General features: G+C 39.6%; 1 protein-coding gene across 3 annotated transcripts in view; it reads left to right on the forward strand.

Annotated features, from left to right (window-relative positions):
* LOC132406316 (adhesion G protein-coupled receptor E1-like) overlaps positions 1 to 23,101 on the forward strand; it is a 110,143-nt gene that overhangs the window by 22,265 nt on the left and 64,777 nt on the right. For all 3 annotated transcript variants that reach the window (XM_059991816.1, XM_059991818.1, XM_059991817.1), the window contains 2 exons: positions 4,154 to 4,312; positions 20,720 to 20,854. In XM_059991816.1, the coding sequence (XP_059847799.1) occupies positions 4,154 to 4,312; positions 20,720 to 20,854 (294 nt within the window). The remainder of the gene's footprint in view (positions 1 to 4,153; positions 4,313 to 20,719; positions 20,855 to 23,101) is intronic.

The raw sequence follows: 23,101 nt of genomic DNA on the forward strand, positions 1-23,101 counted from the left end.
CTTCTGTATCCTCTAGGCTGATATTCCCACCCAGCTTTGTGTTATCTGTAAAACTAGAGAAAGTACTATTAATTCCTTCATTCAAATTATTAATTTATGGTGAGTAACTAGGGTTCCAACAATGATTCCTGTGGTACTTAACCCAGTCACTGCCACTCAGAAGAAACCAAGTTTATTTCTGTTTCGCGTGGGCTAAATATATATATATTTTTGAAAGAAAAAGAAGGGTAAAAAAGAACCCCTACTAACTAAAAAAAAACAAATAAAAACCCTTTGGGAGCACAACCCTGGAGCTATACATTATACAAGCTTCCATAAAAAAAAAACATCAATCCGCCAATTCAAATACATTTAAAGAAAAATCGGAAGGAAACCATATTTATTAACTCAAATCAGATGATAGTAGCGGGTGAATGAACCTCACCTTTTCTCAAAATCAAGTTGAGGATCAAAAGTTCGACTTCTGATTTTCTCCAAACTGAGACATAGCATCACCTGAGAAAAACATTGTATCAAAGTCTGAGCAGAAGCATCTTTCCATTTCAACAGAATAGCCCTTCTGGCCAATAATGTAACAAATGCAATTACATGTTGGTCTGATGGAGAAATACCATGAATATATTGAGGGATTATACCAAATAAAACTGTTAATTTATTCGGTTGTTAATTAATTTTTAAAACTTTAGAAATTGTAGAAAAAATAGACTTCCAAAAATGTTTCAGTACAGAAAACAACCAAAACATATGTGTCTATGTGGCTGTCTCAGTTTTACATCTGTCACATTGACTATCAACATTAGGAAACATTTTAGACCATCTCTCCTTTGTCAAATAGTAATGATGTACAATTTTAAATTGATTTAAAGGGTGACTGGCACAAATCGAAGAAGAGTTAACCAACTTCAAAATCCGCAAGCGATCTTCTGTTATCAGGGTCATGTTAAGCTCTCTCTTCCAATCTTGCTTAATCTTAAGTGAAGGGTAATTATGTTGTTGTAACAATAGATTATAAATTTTCCCAATAAAACCCTTCACTAAAGGATTCATTTTTAAAATAATATCTAACAGATCAAAATCTTGTATATATGGAAAATTACTTAAGTATTTTTGTAAGAAATGTCTGACCTGAAGATATTGCTGGAAATATGAAAACGAGAGAGTATTTAGTTACTAATTTCTCAAAAGACATCAATCGGCCATCTTGAAACAGATCCATGAAGGAATAAACTCCTTTATTCCTCCAAAGAAGAAAGGTAGGATCACTTAATGAAGGTTTAAATAATTAATTTTGAAAAATTAAACTAAAAAGGTTAAATTTTTTGAGATTAAAAATTATGAAATTGGAACCAAATTCATAATGACTGCTTAATCACAGGATATAAATTTAAATTAGTAATTTTGGCTAATTGTACAGGTAAAGAAGCTCCTAATAATGAGGTTAAGTGAAACTGTTTCACAGCACTCAATTCCAAATCAGCCCAAGGTGGTTGTTCATTTCTATCAGCCCAATAAACCAAAAACACATATAACGTATATTAATAGCCCAATAATACATTCTTAAATTAGGCAAAGCAAGACCTCCATCCTTATTTTAATTTTTGTAAATGATATTTACCAATTCTTGGTCTTTTATTATTCCAAACAAAAGATGAAATGATAGTCAACCTGATCGAAAAATGTCTTAGTTAAAAAATAGGGATATTTTGAAATACATATAAAAATTTTGGTAAAATCATTATTTTAACTGCATGAATTCAGCTGACTAATGAAAGTTTAAATGGATTCCATCTACAAAATAATTGCTTCATAAAATCTACTTAAGGGACCAAATTAGATTTATAACAGTCTTCATGATTTTTTAGTGATAATAATACCTAAATATTTAAATGAGTCTGTAACTCTAAAAAGAATGTCATTATATATAGAAGCAGAACCATTTAGGGGAAATAATTCACTTTTATAAAGGTTTAGTTTATATCCCAAAAACTTTCCAAAATCATTTAATAGTTTCAATAAATTAGGAATAGATTCTTCAAGATTCGAAATATAAACTAAGAGATCGTCAGCATAAAGGGAGATCTTATGAACTTCATAATTACATGCTAAACTACCATCTCCCTTACGAATTTTTAAAATTTGTCATTTAGCTTTAGTTGCTTTTAATTGAGATGCTAATAGCTTATTATTTTTATCTCCAAACATATAAAATTGACTTTTCAATTTAAGCAAATTTCTTTCAATAGGATAAGTTAATAATAAATTATATTGTGATTGGAGTTCAACTCTTTGTTTAAATAAATCAATGTTAGGACAGATTGCATAAATATTATCCAAGTCTTTAATTTGTTTGGAAATCTTATCTAACTCTGTTTTTGTCTGTTTCTTAAGCTTAGCTGTATAGGAGATTATCTGACCATGCAAATATGCTTTAAATGTATCCCATATAATCAATTTTGACATATCTCCCGTATTGTTAAAAAGAAACAAATCTTTAATCTGAGTCTCAATAAATTTTACAAAGTCTGGACTTAGTAATAAATTTTCTGGAAAACACCGAGGCAAATTTGCAATAGTGACATCATTCAATTCGAAAGCTAAACTTAAAGGCACATGATCTGAGACAGCAATAGCATCATATTCACATTTCTGGATTTCGTACAAAAATTGGGGATCAACTATAAAGTAATGAATTCTCGAATATTTTTTGTCAACATGTGAAAAAAAGAATAATCTCTATCATTAGGATGTAAATGTCTCCAAATGTCAACCAGGCCAAAATCAATTTTAAAAAAGTTACTAAGGGATGCAGCACAACTTGGAAGCTGCTGATTGGTTGAACTTTAGTCAATCAAAGGATTTAAACAATAGTTGAAATCACCACATATTAACAGCATATATTCATTTAAATCCAGCAGTAAAGCAAATACATTTTTAAAAAAGAAACGACATCTACATTAGGTCCATATGGGTTAACCAGAACATTTTTTTCTCTTACAAATTGTTCCTTTAACAATTAAAAATCTACTATTAATATCCGACACAATTTCTTCTTGGATAAATAAAATATTAGATTTAATAAAAATAGATACTCCCTTTGTTTTATTTTGACAAGTAATGTGAAATTGAAGGCTCTTCCACATTTTAAACAATTTATTTTGATCGCTTATTTTGATAGTGTTTCTTGAGCAAAAATTATATCAGGTTGGAATTGATTAATAATTTTAAAAGTCTTCTTTCGATTAATAGGATGATTCCAAACATGTACGTTCCAACTTATAACATTTATCTGTTTAATTGCCATTAAAAAAAATTATTTTATTTAACACATAAATACATACATACTAGCACAGGCTAATCAAAACTGGCGGTGATAAGTATAACCATATACAAAATATGCATGCTCCAGAACTCCGTAATGGGAAAAAATACAAAAAAAAACTAAAATTAATTTTTCAATTAAACCTATAAATCAAAACTAACCCCAATTCTCCCACCACCCCAAAAAGCCCGAAATTTGGCAAAAAAAGCAGAAATGCCTCCCCATAGAGTAAAAAATATATATTTATTTTTGTCTAGATCAGCACCTTGCCCTCATCCCATGTTGACTTAATTTTTGTGGGATATTAGCAACAGCTTTCTGGAAGTATAAATACAACACATCCACCAGTTCTCCCTTATGCATCCTCATTTTTTACAGATCCCAATGATGTTGTCCAGTTTAGTCATTCTTCAAGTGCCCTGTCATTGATGTCAGCCTAACTGGTCTATGAGTTCCTGTTTTATCTTGCATCCTTTGTAAATGCTAGGGTTACATTTGCTCTTGTTAATTGGAACTGTTTCAGAACTAAACAAAGCTGGAAAGTGATCACCAATACACTGACCAACTTTAGTGTCACTTTTTAGAGTACTTGCAATGCAGTCTATTGGGCTCTGGGAATTTAAAATTAATCCTTTCAATATGTTTAATACCATTGTCCACAAATACTGAGTTTCATTAGACCCTGTTTCTTAATAGATCTGGGAAATTGTTGCATGAGAAGGGATAGGATCAGGCATGATCAGCTAAGGAGTATGACAGGTGGCTGACTTTTGCTCCTAATTCATACATTTTTGAGCTTTTATTAAACCTCAAATCATTTTCTCTTCAATTCAGATGACGATGAGTGCTCTTATGGGGAAAGTGATACAGAAGCTATGTGTGGTCACAATACTGTTTGTTACAACACAATTGGAAGCTTCTATTGTAACTGCCAGGAAGGATATATGAACTTACAGAAGAATAGTAACTTCACAAAGGCGGAAAACTGCACAGGTGAGTGATAACACTCATATTTTTGGTATTTTGTGCTTTACTTATTGACACATTCTGAAGTTTTCCCCTGACCTTAGCATAGGTTAGTCAGAAGACATCTTGTTGTTCTTCTCAGGTATAAAGTGGGAGTACTCAAAAATCAAGCCTCCTGCCATTTGCTGCAATGTCTCTGCCAATGGCCCATATTCAAGTCTCATTCCCCATTTTCCTTGGTGATTTAAACCAAATCTCCAATTGATTCAGTTTTTCTTTAAATCCCCCCCACCCCCCCACCCCCAGACCTTGAACTCTCTACTCATGGGAGGTTAATAAGCTTTTCTCTGTTCATCTTGTCTAATCCTGTTGTGGACTTTTCTGTCTCTAGGAACAAAAGCTAAGAGGTGATTTCCATCTGTTGAATCAAGCAATTCAATCAGATGAGAAATGATGGCAGATTTTTCAAAATCAGAATCAGGTTAAATATCACCAGCATATGTCATGAAATTTGTTAACTTTACCACATCAGTACAATGCAATACATGATAATAGTATAAAAAATGTATATATATTTTTATATATATATATATATAAATATATAACTATATTATATAGTTAAAACTATATAATATTGTTAAGTTAAGTAAATAGTGCAAAAAATTAAAACTAAAATGTCGTGAGGTAGTGCTCATGGGCTCAATGTCCATTCAGAAATCAGATGGCAGAGAGAAAGAAGCTTTTCCTGAATCACTGAGTGTGTGCCTTCTGTACCTCTTTCCTGATAGTAGCAATGAGAAGAGGGCATATCCTGGGTGGTGGGGGTCTACAATGATGAACACTGCCTTTCTAAGGCACCTCTACTTGAAGATGTCCTGGATACTATGGAGGTAGAGCTGACTAATTTTAGAACTCTCTGCAGCTTACTTTGACCCTGTGTAGTAGCCCCTCATGCCCATCACAGATGGTGATGCAGCCAATTAGAATGCTCTTCACAGTACATCTGTAGAAATTTGCAAGTGTTTTTGGTGACATTCCAAATCTCTTCAAACATCTTATGAAATATAACCACTGTCTTGCCTACTTTATAACTGCATGGATATAAGACCATAAGATATAGAAGCAGAATAAGGCCATTCAGCCCATCGAGCTAGCTTCACCATTACATTATTGTTGAACCCAGATCCCACTCAAACTCATCCTACCTTCTCACCATATTCTTTAAAACCAGGTTAGGTTTTTGGAGACATTGACACCCAGGAACTGGAAATACATCAGCTTCTCCTCTTCTGACCCTCTTTGAGGACTGGTGTGTGTTCCTTTGTCTTACTCTCTCTGAAGTCAGTTCTTTGGTCTTACTGATGTTGCGTACAAGGTTGTTGCTGCGACAAAACTCAACCAGCTGATCTATCTCACTTGTATGCCTTTTCATCACCATCTGAGATCCTGCCAACAATAGTTATATCATCATCAAATTTATGGATGGCATTTGAGCTGTGCCTAGCCACACAGTCATGTGTACACTCCTTTCAGCTGAATGCATTACTTTCTATTCTGTGCATTTGGGTTATGTATATGTACATAACTATTGAGGTTGAGCTGTTGCCATATAGAAACGACATAAATAGTACTAAAAACCCAAAATAAAGCTGAATTCAGGAACCTACCACATAGTATTTACATTGGAACTGCCATTAGCTTTCTTTTGTTTAAAAAATGCTAAAGTTCTATTCTGTGCAAATGGTGCTATTAATTAAAGTAACTTCTGTAACATTAGTAGCACACACATAAAAAAGGTCACAAACAACCCTAAATCATGTGGTAAGTAAAATTAAAAGGTTTACGTTAGCACTGTGTACTTTTGAGCAAAAATTAAGTGCATCCTCTTTTCAGCCCAATGCATTACTTTCTATTCTGTGCATTTTGTGTTAAGTATATGTACATAACTATTGAGGTTGCGGTGGAAATGTATCAAAACAGCATGAATAGTACTCAGAACCATGGAATACTCAAAATAGAGCTGAATTCAGGAACCTACCATATAGCATTTACATTGGAACTGCCATTAGCTTTCTTTTGTTTTGAAAATGCTGAAGTTCTATTCTGTGCAAATGCTGATATTAACTATATAACAAATACAGCACGGAAACAGGCCATCTTGGCCCTTCTAGTCTGTGCCGAGCGCTTACTCTCACCTAGTCCCACTGACCTATATAATGATATAACAATATATTATTTAAAGTCACTTCTGTAACTTCAGCAGCACACACATAAAAATGGTTGTAGACAACTCTGTCATATGGTAAGTAAAATTAAAAGGTTTACATCGAGTTAGCACTGAGTACTTTTGAGCAAAATTGAAAAGTACTCTTTTCAGCTCAATGCATTACTTTCTATTCTGAGCATTTGAGTTATGTATACGTACATAACTATTGAGGTAGAGATGTTGCCATATAGAAATGACATGAATAGTACCATGGAATACTCAAAATAAAGCTGAATTCAGGAACCTACCATGTAGCATTTACACTGGAACTGCTATTAGCTTTCTTTTGCTTTGAAAATGCTAAAGTTCTATTCTGTGCAAATGGTGATATTACTCAAATTAACTTCTGTAACTTTAGTATCACACATATAAGAATGGTTGCAAATAACTCTAAATCAGGTGGCAAGTAAAATTAAAAGGTTTACATCAAGTTAACAGTGAGTATTTTTGAGCAAAATTGAAATGTACCCTCTTTTCAGCCCAATGCATTACATTCTATTCTGTGCATTTTGTGTTAAGTATATGTACATAACTATTGAGCTTGTGGTGGAAATGTATTGAAACAGCATGAACAGTACTCAGGAACCTACCACATAGCATTTACGTTGGAACTGCCATTAACTTTGTTTTGAAAACACTAATGTTCTATTCTGTGAAAATGGTGATATTACTTAAAATAGCTTCTGTAACTTCAATAGCACAGTAGAGAGAGTAGAGCAGAGAGCTAAGCACACATCCCTGAGTTGCACGGGTGTTAATTGTCAATGAAGTGGAGACGTTATTTCCAATCTGCACAAATTGGGGTCTTCTAGTTAGGAAGTCAAGGCAATTCACATGGAACTGAATACTCACCAAGACACAAACAATGCATGTAACTCGACAGATTATGGTTCAAGTGGCATGAAGTAGCATTGTGTGGCATGGCTATGATATTAATACCACAAACGCTGGAGCTTAGACACACCAAGCAGTTAATGGAAATGCATGGCTGGCAGATGAAGCATTAGCCAACAGATGCGAGGGTTCATTTAGTTTGGTGCCTCTGATATGGGTGGTGTTCTGAATTGTTAATTGTTAGCTATGATGCTTGTTACATAGTTGATTAAATGATACTTGATTCTTTCTTGGTATCTGGACTGGCTGAAGTATTAGAATGTGTGGACATTTATTTGGGTATTTGACATTTGTACTTAGACCTTGAGATTTATTTACAGATTTTACTTTAGTTCAAATAAAAATCCTTTTTTGGATCCAGCAAAGTAGAGTATTTCTGGTTATGAACTAAAAGCTTAAATCAAAATGTATATATGTGCACACTAGTGCAGATATTGCCTTGATAAAATCTTTACTTTCTTTCAAGTACTGTATCACAGAAGCCTTTTACTTCTTGCCCTGGCTCTCCGCACATTTGTGCTTTGCTGCTGTTTACAGCACAAAAGAGGTCTGCTCAGAACATTCCACCATCAGCAGGGAGGGCATGAACATTTATGAAGGCACAACTGATGTGGTTTTCTTGTTGCAAAATAATTGAAAGTCTTAAGTCTTTAGGATAGAACTCTTTTGCCTGAATAGGGCATTCAGTACATATGAAGAAATAATTTCCCAGCAGTACTCCAAATACTAATTCAGTTCTTACCCCTCAGAAACTTTGAAAAAATTATGGTGCATGGTTATGGTGCAAAATTATGATTCAATGATACCATGACCATAACACCAGATATTCTCTCTTCTTGAGAAATTCAGCTCAAAAGCTAATAAAGCAAACTTCAAGGAGAACTTCTTTCCTTAACATTGGGATTTTATCTGTGAATGCAAAGATCTATTATGTTATGTCTCCATCTAAATGTGCAATCATAGTAATTTATAATAAATAGAACAGTCAGGATGAAGGGTCTCAGCCTGAAACGTCGACAGTGTTTCTCCTTATAAGTGCTGCCTGGCCTGCTGTGTTCCACCAGCATAGAATAAATGGGGCTTGAAAGGGAAAATCTCAATAAACCAAAGTGTTTTCTAAATTGTATCCAGATCCTCAGAGTATGTTTAACTATTAAATTATCAATTAGTTTACTTACAGATAAAGGAAGTGAGGATCCAAGTAGAGAAATAGTAGAAAATTTATTAACAGAGTTAGCTTCTAAAGAAACCCTGTCACAAGGTGGGGACAAGGGTGCTGGGAGAGGACCCACAAGCAGGACACAAGCACATCTTTCTTAGGTACAATAAAATAGTGTTTATTACTCGCTACACAGAAGATCAGGAAATCGAGGACAAAGAGGAACATGAACCTTGGACTAGGGACTTGGATCTCTGTGGACCTGGGACTTGGACAGCGGGAACATGGACAGCCGTGGCCCTTAGACTCGGACACCGGGAACATGGACAGCCGCGGCCCTTGGACTCGGATAGTGGGAACATGGACAGCCATGGCTCTTAGACTCGGACAGCGGGAACATGGACAGCCACAGTCCTTGGACTCGGACTGGGATCCATGGATCACCGCAGCCAGGAACATGGAACCTGGATCGTCGCGGACCCTGGACTAGGAGACTAGGACCTTGATTCACCGCAGCCAGGAACATGGAACCTGGGTTGTCGCGGAACCTGGACTAGGAGACTAGGACCTTGATTCACCGCAGCCAGAAACATGGACATCAAAACGCAGGACAAGGAATCTTGAACTAGAACTCCTGCTTCAGATCAGGCATCAAGCCAGGACTCTTTGAGGGGTAGACACAGACACTGGGCATGACATCAAGCCAGAACTCCACCTTCAACTCAGGCACCGAGCCAGCATTCTTCGAGAGGTAGACATGGACAAGGGGAATGAACGTCAAGTCAGGACTCCGCCTGTCTTGTATGAAACCACACCTGATGTGGTAACTGCAGGAAGGTTAAATATCTAAGTCCCAGGTTGAGCATTAGCAAAGTCAGACTCCCCACTGCCAGAGGAATTCAACTTATGAAATATTTCCTGTTTCTTTGACTTCGCCATTGGGGAAGTATTTTCCAGTTTAGTGAAGAACGCTGGTGAATAGCTACAGATTGGCAAATATGACATTGTGGCTATCTCTGAAACTTGGCTGAAGGATTGCTGAACATCAAAGGATATACGGTGTATTGGAAATTTAGGTTAGTAGGCAGAGAGGGTAGTGTGGCTCTGTGTATAAGAAATAATATTAACTCATTGTAAAGACATAACAGGATTTGAAAGTGTAGAGGCTCTATGCGTTGATTTACGAAATGGAGAGGGTAAAGGGACCCTAATGGCAGTTGTATACGTGCCTCCAAACAGCAGCTGGGATGTGGATTTCAAATTACAGCAGGAGATAGAAAAGGAATATCAGAAGGGCAAAGCCATGATAAACTTTGGGGATTTTAACATGAAAGTGGATTGGGAAAATGAGGCCAGTACTGGACCTCAGGAGAGAGAATTTGTAGAATGTCTAAGGGATGACTTTTTAGAACAGATTGCTGTTGAGCCCACTAGGGGATCAGCTGTGCTGGACTGGGTGCTGTGCAATGATCTGGATGTGATAAGAGAGCTTAAGGTTAAGGAACCTTTAGGGAACAGCGATCACAATATGATCGAGTTCACTTTAAAATTTTAGAAGGAGAAACTAAATTCCAATGTGTCGGTATTTTAGTGGGATAAAGGAAATTACAATGGCGTGAGAGGGGAAATGGCCAAAGTTGACTGGAACAGGACAGTAGCAGGAAGGACAGCAGAGCAGCAATGGCTGGAGTTTCTGTGAAAAATGAGGAGAAAATGAGAGCCCATGGAATTACAGGGGAGTTAGTAGCATGGGTGGAGCATTGATTGATTGGCAGAAAACATAAAGTGAGAATAAAGGGATCCTATTCTGGATGACTGCCGGTTACCACTGGGGTCGGTGTTGGGACCACTGCCTTTTATGATGTATGCCAAAGATTTGGACTATGAGATTAATGGATTTGTGGCTAAATTTGCCAATGATACAAAGATAGATGGAGGAGTGGGTAGTGTTGAGGAAACAGAGAGCCTGCCGAGAGACTTAGATAGTTTAGGGGAATGGGCAAAGAAGGGGCAAATGAAATACAATGTTTGAAAGTGTATGGTCATGCACTTTGGTGGAAGAAATAAACAAAAAGACTAGATGGGGAGAGAATTCAAAATGCAGAGGTGCAAAGGGACTTGGGAGTCATTGTGCAGGATACCCTAAAGGTTAATCTCCAGGTTGAGTCAGTGATGAAGAAGGTGAATGCAATGCTTTCATTCATTTCTAGAGATATAGAATGTAAGAGTAGGTATGTGATGTTGAGGCTCTATAAGGTGCTTGTGAGACCATACTGAAAGGTCTGAACAGATTTTATATGGCAAAGTTATTTCCCATGGTAGAGGATTCCAGGACAAGAGGGCACAACTTCAGGATTGAAGGATGTCCATTTATAAAGGAGATACAGAGAAATTACTTTAGCCAGAGGATGGTAAATCTGTGGAATTTGTTGCTGTGAGCAGCTGTGGAGGCCAAGTCATTGGGTTCATTTAAGACGGAGGTAGATAGGTTCTTGATGACCCAGGGCATCAAAGGGTATAGGGAAAAGGCAGGGCAGTGGGGATGACTGGAAGAAATGGATCAGCCCATGACTGAATGGCAGAAAAGACTCGATGGGCTGAAAGACCTATTTCTACTCCTATATCTTATGGTCTTTTGATCCTTTAACATACAACTTAAGAAGAATATGAAAGTAAGTTAGCCAGTAATATTAAAGAAGATACCATAAGTTTCTCCAGATACATAACGTGTAAAAGAGAGGTGAGAGTGGATATTGAACCACTGGAAAACTATGCCAGAGGCGTAATATTGGAGGACAATGAAATGGTGGATGAACCGAGTAAGTATTTTTGCATCATTCTTCACTGTGAAAAGACACAAACTATATGGTGGAAATTCTTGGTGTCAGGGGTTATGAAGTATGTGGAGTTTCCATAATTAGAGAGAAGGGGAACTGGAAGTTCTAAAGGTAGTGTCACCTGGACCACGATGTGTACACAGCAGGTTTCAGAAAGAGGTGGCTGAAGAGATCATGGAGGCATTCTGTGTGTGTGGCCTCTGTTGGTCATGGTCGACAATGGGTACTGCGCCTCTGATAGTCATTGGGACTGGCCTCTCCAGGACGGAAGACAGCAGAGTTGATATGGAGATCCATCTGTTGCCCAGGTAATGGGACCCCCTCTCCATGCTGATGGAAGGTCCAAAGCAACGATGGAAGTCGATATAGTTTGGTGCCAGCAGCATTGCAGGAGTTGCTGTGCTGGTGCCTTGGACTCCAACTCCGGATTTTTCCTTGGGGTTTACTCCCAAAGCCTTTCCCATGAGCGGGTATAGCCACAAGGCAGCTGGAGGTTTGAAATCAGAGTTTTCCCTCTCCTAGATGAGCTATCATCCGTGGCTAACGAGCCCCATCTGCCCGGAGCAACTGGTTTTAAGGCACCAGTGGCCCACCTTTGCCCCTTCTCCTGTCAGTGAGAACAGCTCCACCGGGCAGAAGGACTATGCCACACGTGAAGGCCAGGAGTTGGACTTGGTTGTCAGAGGCTGTTTGAGACGCACGCAATGAAAAGCATTTGTTTAGCAGTGGGAGCTTGTCCCCTCTACCACCCTTCGGCTATGACTATCTTTGGAGCCTAATGGAGGCATTAGTGATGATCTTTCAAGAATCACTGACTTTACATCACACCCACATGGCTCAACCCTTGAGGCAACCTTACTTTTCCTCGCCTCTTGACTGTGGTGATAACTTACCGTAATTTACCACAGTAAAAGTGTTATTAATAAGTATTTAGACATATTTCTTGCTCTATTATCCATCAATAAACTGATGACCAACTTCAGTAGTCCTATTTAAAACCAGAGGATCATAAAGTTGAGACTGACTAAAAGAGGAAAACAATTGAAGATGATATAATATCATTTAATATCTGACATGTCAGAGTCCTAGCGACTACAGAACAGAAACAAGCTGTTCAACCCATCTAATAAGTGCTCTGACTATTCCGACTAATCCCATCGACCCAGGAGAAATTTCTTCACTCAGAAGGGCCTGAGAGTGTGGAACGAGCTGCCAGTGCAAGTGGTATATGGGAGCTTAATTTCAACATATATGAGAAGGCTGGATAGGTACATGGATAGTAGGGGTATAGAGGGTTATGGTTCCAGTGCATGTAAATGGGAGTAGGCAGTTTAAATGGATCATCATGGACTAGATAGGCCAAAGGGCCTGTTTCTTCTGGTTTAAGATGACACTACTGAGAGGCAACAGTTTTCTGGTGATTCATAAAGCAAGAAATACAACTAAGTACTTTATTATCAGCATTTTTCTGTGGTTAAATTGTGGTAAACTATCACTGCAAACAATGAAGAGGTGAGCAAAGGTGAGGCTGACTTGCAGGTTGAGGCATGTGGGTGCAATGCAAATTCTGAGCATCACAAGTTTGAGGAGAAGTGGTCTTAGCAGGATTGAGGCATGTTCTAGACGGAGTCAGAGTCGGAAACAGAATTGGAGTGAGCAGAGCGGAGAAATTTTGGAGAAGCTTCAGAGCTCATCCACCTAAACTACGAGCCCAGTTGGATCGATCTAAGTTCTGGGCTGATTTGGAAAGTTTGGGTATGGGAAAGAACATGGTGGCAGGATCCCTGCACAGAGCATTTTGGGAAGGCAGTTGCCTGTGTCCTGTGCAGAGGATGACCCAGTGTTAGAAAATTTAAGCACAGCCCAGATGGACTGAAAAGATAGGGTTTCAGGGCTGGTGGCAAGGGCCAGGCCAATTTTGTTTACTGCTTCAAGACATTTGCTTCACTCTCCATGGAACTGAGGCTGTGTAACTACTGCCCCTGTTCCGGGCTTTGTGTATACGAGCTTCACAGCGATTTGCCCTGCTGTGTGATGAACCGAGGCTGCAGCTATGAGCTTGATCTGGCTGTCATAGTATTTACAGGTTTATTCATAATGGAGCTCCCTATTTTTTTCCCCAGGCAAAACATTTTTTTCCAATACTATGCCTGCAAAATTAATTCCATTGCTCAATGCAATGGACTCAATGTGATGTTACATTCAGGAAAAGATTTCTGGGCAAATGGGTGCACTTTAAATGAAGCACTTTTTTAGATATGAAGGAGAAGTAACAATTCAGCTGTGTTCTTACAGAACAATAGAGCAGGTATGAAGGGCCTATTGACCTACTTTTGATCTGTTTCTTGTCTTTTTATGTTCTAATACAATAATTCTTTAAATTTTATGAAATTTTCCCTGTCCTTCTGTTTCTTAACATCCGTACTATCTTTGTTACCCAATTAATATTCCATAATCTTATCAATTAATTATTCAGGTTAAATAAACTTCCTTTCTGTTCCATTCGAAACTGGTATCATGGACCTCAGCTTCACATAGTGAAGCCTGAATGAAGCAATGTGGCTCTCAACAACAACCAGGGCATCTGAGAGAAATGGATGCAGCCTTTTACCCATGAAGAAGCTTTGTCTCAGTGATGAGATCTTGCTAGAGCTGCTCATGATGAAGTTTGTCTTTGTGTCCCACAATACAGGTGATAATGATCTCCCAAAGCCCATAAGCCCTTGAGTGGAAGAGCCATTAATAGCTCCTTACTGAGGCTCACTGAAAGCCTCTGACAACCCAAGATGCCAGGCAAGACTGCACGTTAAGTACCATCATCATAGGGATGCTTCAGAACTTCCCTGGTCCTTTGAACAGCTGGTGGTTATTCTGTTGCAATTACGTATTGTCCAATTCATAAAATCATCTCATTATAAAATAATATTCAGATTGGACCCTTTCCTTAATCTACTTAGTTGGCAGCAAATCTCCTGGTACATTTTGACATTCACTGGATGTGGCAGCACTGTTAAGAAAACGGGCATGGAGATCTTTCTCAGCTGGGAGAACAAGGTCACTGCAACCCAGTCTAAAGAATACGTACTATTCACATGTCTATTTCATATTGATTACAGAAAATAATGAATGTTTCCAAATTCCATCAGTGCAAGGGCCAAATAAGATATGTTTTAATACAGTGGGATCTTCTACTGCCTTGACAAAAAAGGATTCATCGAATCAGGACTAACTTCACAGTTGGTTATACAGCGTGTACAAGTATGTTATTGAGCTTTTACAGTGCGTGATCTCCCTGTGCTGAGCTTGGTACCATTATTGTGAGGCTGGGTATATGTGATTGAAATTGTTCTGTTCAAGGTGGATAAGCAAAGGATATTTAAAAGTAAAGAAAAATAAAAGAAAAGATTGATGCAATGAGATTGCAGGTGCAGGTAAAGCAAATGTCTCACAACTCCAGGCATGCATACTCAATCTGATCTTGGTGCTGCCCGTTGGCATAGTATCCTAATTTCTGGGAAGATGGTGCAGTTAAGTGCCATTGCTTTATGTGCAGCTATGATGGAAATTATCACACATTCCCATTTAGAGCTATTACAGCTGAAATCCACAGTCAAAGTTACAATAAACAACATTATTGTAAGACATTTAAAAAATCTATTGATCCTTAAATTGATGGGCCCCACCTGGTACACTTGGGTTATGAGTGCAATTTCCCTTTAAGAAAATCAAAACAGGGAAAGCAAGCTGGTTTACAGGTATGATTAAAATGCCTTAGACTCTGTACAGTGTCTGGAAAATAAAATTGAAGACCTCAGAGCAAAATTGTAGGACCTGAGGTATATCAGGGACTCCTGGTATGGTGGTAGAGTCTTTTAAGAGATGTTTCAACAGGTATATGGATGTAAGGATGATGGAGGGACATGGACAGGGTGTAGATAGGAGGGATTAGTAGATAGGAGCTATATACCTGTGAGAGTCACTGCCTCTAGAGTTGAAGACAAAGAGATCTAGAAAGGGGAGAAAGATGTCAGAAATGGACCAAGTAAATCTGAGAGCAGGGTGGAAGCTGCAAACAAAGTTGATGAAATCAAAGAGCTCAGCATGGGTGCAAGAAGCAGCACCAATGCAGTTACCAATGTAGCATAAGAAGAGTTGGGAAGTGATGCCAGTGTAGGCTTAGAACATGGACTGTTCCACATAACCAATGAAAAGACAGACATAGCTGGGACCCATGCAAGTGCCCATGACTTCACCTTTGGTTTGAAGGAAGTAGGAAGAGGCGAAGAAGAAATTGTTGAGAGTGAGGACTTGGAAACATAAATTGGAAATGGATGTTCTCAGGAAAATGTAGGGCAGAAATGTGGCAAAACTTCAGGGGATATTTGTGTGGCATTTTGCGTAGATACATTCTAATGAGACAGGGAAACATAAGGTAGGTACAGGAAACATGGTGTACAAAGGCTGTCGAAAATCTAGTCAAGAAGAAAAGAAAAGGTTCGAAAGGTTCAAAAAATACTAGGCAGTGGTAAAGATCTAGAACATTATAAGGCTAGCAGGAAGGTGCTTAAGAAAGAAATTAGGAGAGTGAGAAGGGGCAATGATAAGGTCTTGGTGAGCAGGATTAAGGGAAACCCCAAGGAATTCTACAAGTATATGAAGAGCAAGAGGATAAGACATGAGAGAATAGGACCAATCAAGTGTGACAGTGGAAAAGTGTGTATGGAACCAGAGGAGATAGCAGAGGTACTTAATGAGTACTTTGCTTCAGTATTCACAGCAGAAAAGGATCTTGGAGATTGTAGGGATGACTTACAGCAGATTGAAAAACTTGAGCATGTAGACATTAAGAAAGAGGATGTGCTAGAATTTTTGGAAAGCATCAAGTTGGATAAGTCACCAGGACTGGACAAGATGTACCCCCAGGCTACTGTGAGAAGCAAGGGAGGAGATTGCTGAGCTTCTGGCAATGATTTTGCATCATCAATGGGGATGGAGGAGGTTCTGGAGGATTGAAGGGTTGCAGATGTTGTTCCCTTATTCAAGAAAGGGAGTAGAGACAGCCCAGGAAATTATAGAACAGTGGGTCTTACTTCAGTGGTTGGTAAGTTGATAGGAAAGGTTCTGAGAAGCAGGATTTTGAAGATTTGGAGAGGCATAATATGATTAGGAATATTCAGACAAAAACTTTGACACCAGACAAAACAAGACTACCCAGACACACCAAGTCAGGAGACCAACTCTACCACCTAACAAACCAAAAACTAAAGCTACAAGATCTACACAAAACCACATAGTTACAACAGTGCAAACAATACCATAATTGACAAAAAAAAACAGACCATGGACACAGTAAAAATAGTCCAAAGATGTTAAAAGACTATAAGTTCGAAAGAAACCACAGTACAATTTCCAGTACAATACCATGCAGGCAACAGAAGGGAATACCCCCACTATGGACTTCCATGGCGCTGCCCGAATCAGCCTCGCAGACACAATGAAAGCGCCACTGGACCCAGCCTTGCACACACAGACTCTGAGTCTGTCGAACCTCCGAGCCTCCGACCATCCCCTACGGCACAGTCTCTCTGAGCACCATCCTCTGCTGAGCGCACTACAATGCCCCCGCCACCAGCCACTGGCAAAGCAACCCCAAGGACTGGGGGCCTGTACTTCCCAGCAGAGACCCAGACCTCACAACAGCAGCAGCGAAGAAGGCCTTCCTGGAGATTTCCAGATGTTCCTCCATGCTCCCACATCCATTTTTCATCAGATTAGGATTGTGCACAGCACCCTGCTTGGCAAATAACAGATATCAAGTCTGAAGTGGCCGCTGCAAACTGCGTCGCGCCACCATCTTGGATGTTTAAGAGTGGTTGTCGATAGGTCTTATTCTGCATGGAGGTCGGTGACCAGTAGTGCGCTTCGGGGATCTGTTCTGGGAACCCTTCTCTTCGTGTTTTTTATAAATGACCGGGATGAAGAAGTGGAGGGATGGGTTAGTAAATTTGCTGATGCACAAAGGTTTGGGGTGTTGTGGATAGTGTGGAGGGCTGTCAGAGGTTGCAGCAGAACATCAATAGGATGCAAAACTGGGCTGAGAAGTGGCAGATGGGGTTTAACCCAGTTAAGTGTGAGGTGGTTCATTTTGGTAGGTCAAATATGATGGCAGAATATAGTGTTAATGGTAAGACTCTTGGCAGTGTGGAGGATCAGAGAAATCTTGGGGTCCGAGTCCATAGGACACTCAAAGCTGCTGCGCAAGTTGACTGTGTGGTTAAGGAGCCATATGGTGCATTGGCCTTCATCAACCGTGGGATTGAGTTTAAGAGCTGAGAGGTAATGTTACAGCTACATAGGACCCTAGTCAGGCCCCAGTTGTAGTACTGTGCTCAGTTCTGGTCACCTCATTACGGGAAGGATCTGGAATCTATAGAAAGGGTGCAGAGGAGATTTAGAAGGATGTTTCCTGGATTGGGGAGCATACCTTATGAGAACAGCTTGAGTGAAATCAGCCTTTTCTCCTTGGAGCGGCAGAGGATGAGAAGTGACCTGATAGAGGGGTACAAAATGATGAGAGGCATTGATCTTGTGGATAATCAGAGGCTTTTTCCCAGGGTTGAAATGGCTAACATGCCAGGGCACAGTTTTAAGGTAATTGGAAGTAGGTACAGAGGAGATAAAAACGTAAAAAACCTGCAGCATAATACAGGCCCTTCGGCCTACAAAGCAGTGCCAAACACGTCCTTATTTTAGAAATCACCTAGGGTTACCCATAGCCCTCTAATTTTCTAAGCCCCATGTCCCTATGCAGGTGTTGCTTAAAAGACCCTACCATGTCTGCCTCCATCAACGTTGCTGGCCGCCCATTCTATGCGCTCACCACTCTCTGCATAAAAAACTTACCCTTGACATCTCCTCTGCACCTACTTCTAAGCACTTTAAAGCTATGCCCTCTCATTCTAGCCATTTCAGCCCTGGGAAAAAGCCTCTGACTATCCACATGATGTCAGGGGTAAGTTTTAGGTATATTTCTAAGTGAGTAAATGTTCCTCATAGCATTGTGGGCTGAAGGGCCTGTATTGTGTTGTAAGTTTTCTATGTTTCTATGTAGGACTAATTCTGCCAAACAGAGCAGAGTGGTGGTTGAGGGGAACTGGTCGACTCTGTTGTCTGGAAAGATTTGAAGAGTTTTAAGGCCCTCCTGATGGGGGATGGAAGTGTATAGGGACTGGATGTTCACAGTTAAAATGAGACAGTTTTGTCAATAAAGGAAAGCAGGAGGTGATACACAGGAGGAACATTCTTTTCCCATGTTTCACCCGGTGTCAAGAGGTTCATGAAATTTGAAATAATTATTTGAGGAATTCCAAGTCACTCTTATAGAACTGTACCACACCCTCTTGTGAGTTTGTCATTGAGTGGGGCAGGAATTGCCCTAGATCAGTGGTCCCCAACCACTGGGCTGTGGAGCTTCTCATATTGCTTCATACCGCCAAATCATATCGTTTCCTCGCGGCCCAGTAGCACATGGTTAGGGACCACTGCCCTAGATTACAATGGAAGACTCTAATACATCCATGATGTCAAAGTATTGCTTGGGTCATGTGTGGGATAGTTTTTCCAATTGAGTCACTGTACACCAAATATTTGTGTGAAGGAATTTGCAAGTTGATTGGGCTGGAAGAATATTGGCCACATCAGAATCTAGTGTCCTGGATCACTGTTACATCACTAGTTCAGTTAAATTGCTTTAAGTTATGATCCAACTTTCCAGCACCCATTAGGCGAAAAGCTAAAAGGAGGTAAACATGTCATTGACACATTTCACTGTAAGGAGCCCTTCAAATAACATTTCATTTACTAATTTCTCCTTAAAGTGAATGCTCTTCACCATTTCTGGGTAGATTATCATATTGGAATCAGCACTACTGAGAAGAAACTGGAAAGGCAGTGTGCTGGGTGAAAAACTGAAGAGCCTATGATGAGTCTGTGTTAAGTTCTAAAATTTGGCAGAGAGAAATATCAGATACGTGCCATGCCTGAGGTGGAGGATATGCTAGGAGCTCCAGTGAGGGCATGATCATGCTAATCTGATTGTGATAACAACAAGTTTCTGATGACCTGAAGTCACAGGTCACTACAGCACAGAAAAAGGTCCTTCAGCCCATCTAGTTCTTGTTGAGCTGTTAATCTGTTTAGATCCCTCTGTTCTGCAGTGTTCCTCAGTGCCCAACCTGCTCACTGTGTAAGTCCTCCCCGGTTTGTCCTGCCAAAGTGTAGTACCTTGGTAAACTTGTCTACATTAAATTCCATCCACCAATTTTCAGCCCATTTTCCTTGCCAGTACAGATCCCGCTGCAAGCTATGATAGCTTTCCTTGTTGTCCTCTACGTCCCATCCTTGGTGTCATCTGCAAATTTGCTGATCCATTTTACTACATCCAGACCGTTGATATATATAACAAACAACAATGGACCCAGCACTGATCCCTGAGGCACACAACTAATTACAAGCCTCCAGTCAGGGAAGCAACCATCTACTACCATTCTCTGGCTTCTACCACAAAGCCTATGTCTATTCCAATTTACTACCTCATTCTGAATGCCAAGCAACTGAGCCTTCTTGACCAATCTCCCATTGGACTTTGTCAAAGGCTTTAGTAAAGTCCATGTGGACAACTTCCACGGCCTTGCTTTCATCAACTTTCCTGATAACATCCTTAAAAAATCTCCCTAAGTTTGATTAGACATGACCTACCATTGCACAAAGCCATGTTGACTATTCTTAATCAGTCCTGTGCTAGTATCATGCTGGTGATGTATTCAATAATAACAGTTCTCTCTCAGTGAAAGGTGTGTTGACTTTCCATTATCGGAGTTTATCAATATTTAAGATTCATGTGGAAAAATATTACGAGCTATTAATTAGCCCAGGAAATTTTATCTTCTTTGCATTCAGAAAGCTCCTGACTGGCTCTTCAGGTCTGGCTAATCTAGGAAAATGAAAACTTGGATGAGAGGTGGAATTTGAATGGCTCCTGATGGAAGTGACCACATTAGTCCTACATTCAGCACTGTATCTTTTGTTGGAATTGCCTCCCACTACATCTGTTGCTTAGCGCTCTGATGTTTTTTTTCATACTCTGAATGTCACCAATCTAAATATTGTGCATTACATGTCAACAAATGTCATGGGAATTCAGGTCCAGGAGAGAATAAAGCGTGTCATCAGTACATGAAGATTTGGTGTCCTATTTTAAGATTGCTTTTCTATTCCAGATATCAATGAGTGTGACGATAACCCAGACACTTGTGGTCCAAATCTAACATGCATCAACAATCCTGGAAACTTTAGCTGCAGCAATAAGACTGGATTTGTTCCAACCTCTGAAGGAAAAAAAACTCAGAGCCAAGGTAAAGACTTCTGTGTTAAGATTGCACATTCAAAGCATTCACCTTTCTTCTAGTAAACAATTAAATTTGCTCTTGTTCATAAATAACTACACTGACTGTCAGAGCGTTTGTTGAATCAAAATTGTTAACTAAACAATTTACACACCTTTTGAGGCTGAACAGGGACTGACTGGGAGTAATGAAATGATGTGTGAATTATTGTTTGAGCAATGTTTAAGGGTTTGAATTATTCAATCTCAAATATGCATTGAAATAAACCATAATTCAGCCCATGCCAGAGTCCATAAGACTATAAGACCATAAGATATAAGAGCAGAAGTAGGCCATTCGGCTCATCGAGTCTGCTCTGCCATTCCATCATGGGCTGATCCAATTCTTTCAGTCATCCCCACTCCACTGCCATCTCTCCATACCCTTTGTTTCCTGGTTAATCAAGAATCTATCTGTCTCTGCCTTAAATCAACCCAATGACTTGGCCTCCAAAACCACTCATGGCTAAAATTCCACAGATTTATCACCCTCTGACTAAAGTAATTTCTCTGGATCTCTATTTTAAATGGACGTCCTTCAATCCTGAAGTTGTGCCCTTTTGTCTTAGGTTCCCCTACCATGGAAAATAACTTTGCCATATCTCATCTGTTCAGGCCGTTTAACATTTGGAATGTTTCTATGATATCCCCCCTCATTCTCCTGAACTCCAGGGAATATAGCCTAAGTGCTGCCAGACGTTCCTCATACCCTTTCATTCCAGGAATCATTCTTGTAAATCTTCTCTGAACCCTCTCCAATGTCAGTATATCCTTTCTAAAATAAGGAGCCCAATGTGGTCTCATGAGTGCCTTATACAGCCTCAACATCATACACTCGCTCTTATATTCTATACCTCTAGAACTGAATGCCAACATTGCATTCATCTTTCTACATCACTGACTCAAACTGGAATTGTCCTGCACAAGGACTCCCAAGTCCTTTTGTATCTCTGCATTTTGAATTTTCTCCCCATCTAAATATTAGTCTGCCCATTTATTACTTCCATCAAAGTGCATGACCATATACTTCCCAACATTTCATTTGCCACTTCTTTGCCCATTCCCCTAAACTATCTTAGTCTCTCTGCAGGCTCTCTGTTTCCTCTACACTACCTGCTCCTCCACCTATCTTTGTATCATCGGCAAATTTTGCCACAAATCCATTAATCCTATAGTCCAAATCACTGAGATATATCGTAAAAAGCATTGGTTCCAACACCAACCCCTACAGAACTCTATTGGTAACCAGCGGCCAGCCAGAGTGGGATCCCTTTATTCCCACTCTCTGTTTTCTGTTGATCAGCCAATGTTCCACCCATGCTAGTATCTCCCCTGTAATTCCATGGGCTCTTATTTTGCTAAGCAGCCTCATGTGTGGCACCTTGTCAAAGGCCTTCTCAGAATCCAACCACAGCACATCTACTGCAAGTGCTTTGTCTATCCTGCTTATAATTTCCTTGAAAAATTGCAGTAGGTTTGTCAGGCAGGATTTTCTTTCAGGAAACCATGCTGACTTTGGCCTATCTTGTCATGTGCTTCCCGATATTCCAGAATCTCATGCCTAACAATTGATTCCAACAACTTCCCAACCATTGATGCCAGGCTAAAAGGTCTATAGTTTCCTTTCTGCTGCCTTCCACCCTTCTTAAACAGAGAGTAACATTTGCAATTTTCCAGTCAACTGGTACAATGTCAGAATCTATCAATTCTTGAAAGATCATTGTTCATGCCTCAGCAAACTCTCCAGCTACTTCATTCAGAACCTGAAGGTGCATTTCATCAGGTCCAGGAGATTTATCCACCCTCAGACCATTAAACTTCTTGAGCACCTTCTCAGTCGTAATTTTCACTGCACATACTGCACTTCCCTGACACTGTTGAATGTCTGGTATACTGCAGATGTCTTCAGTTCCTCTGCCATCTCTGTGTCTCCATATCTCCATCATTATTTTTTATTGATGCTATATCTACCCTCAAAAATCAACCATAGAACCATAGAACATTACAGCACAGAAACAGGCCTTTTGGCCCTTCTTGGCTGTGATGAACCATTTTTCTGCCTAGTCCCACTGACCTGCACCTGGCCCATATCCCTCCATATACCTCTCATCCATGTACCTGTCAAAGTTTTACTTAAATGTTAAAAGAGAGCCCACATCTACAACTTCATCTGGCAGCTCATTCCACACTCCCACCACTCTCTGTGTGAAGAAGCCCC

This window comes from Hypanus sabinus, chromosome 16 (assembly GCF_030144855.1).
Source record: "Hypanus sabinus isolate sHypSab1 chromosome 16, sHypSab1.hap1, whole genome shotgun sequence".
NCBI lineage: Eukaryota > Metazoa > Chordata > Chondrichthyes > Myliobatiformes > Dasyatidae > Hypanus > Hypanus sabinus.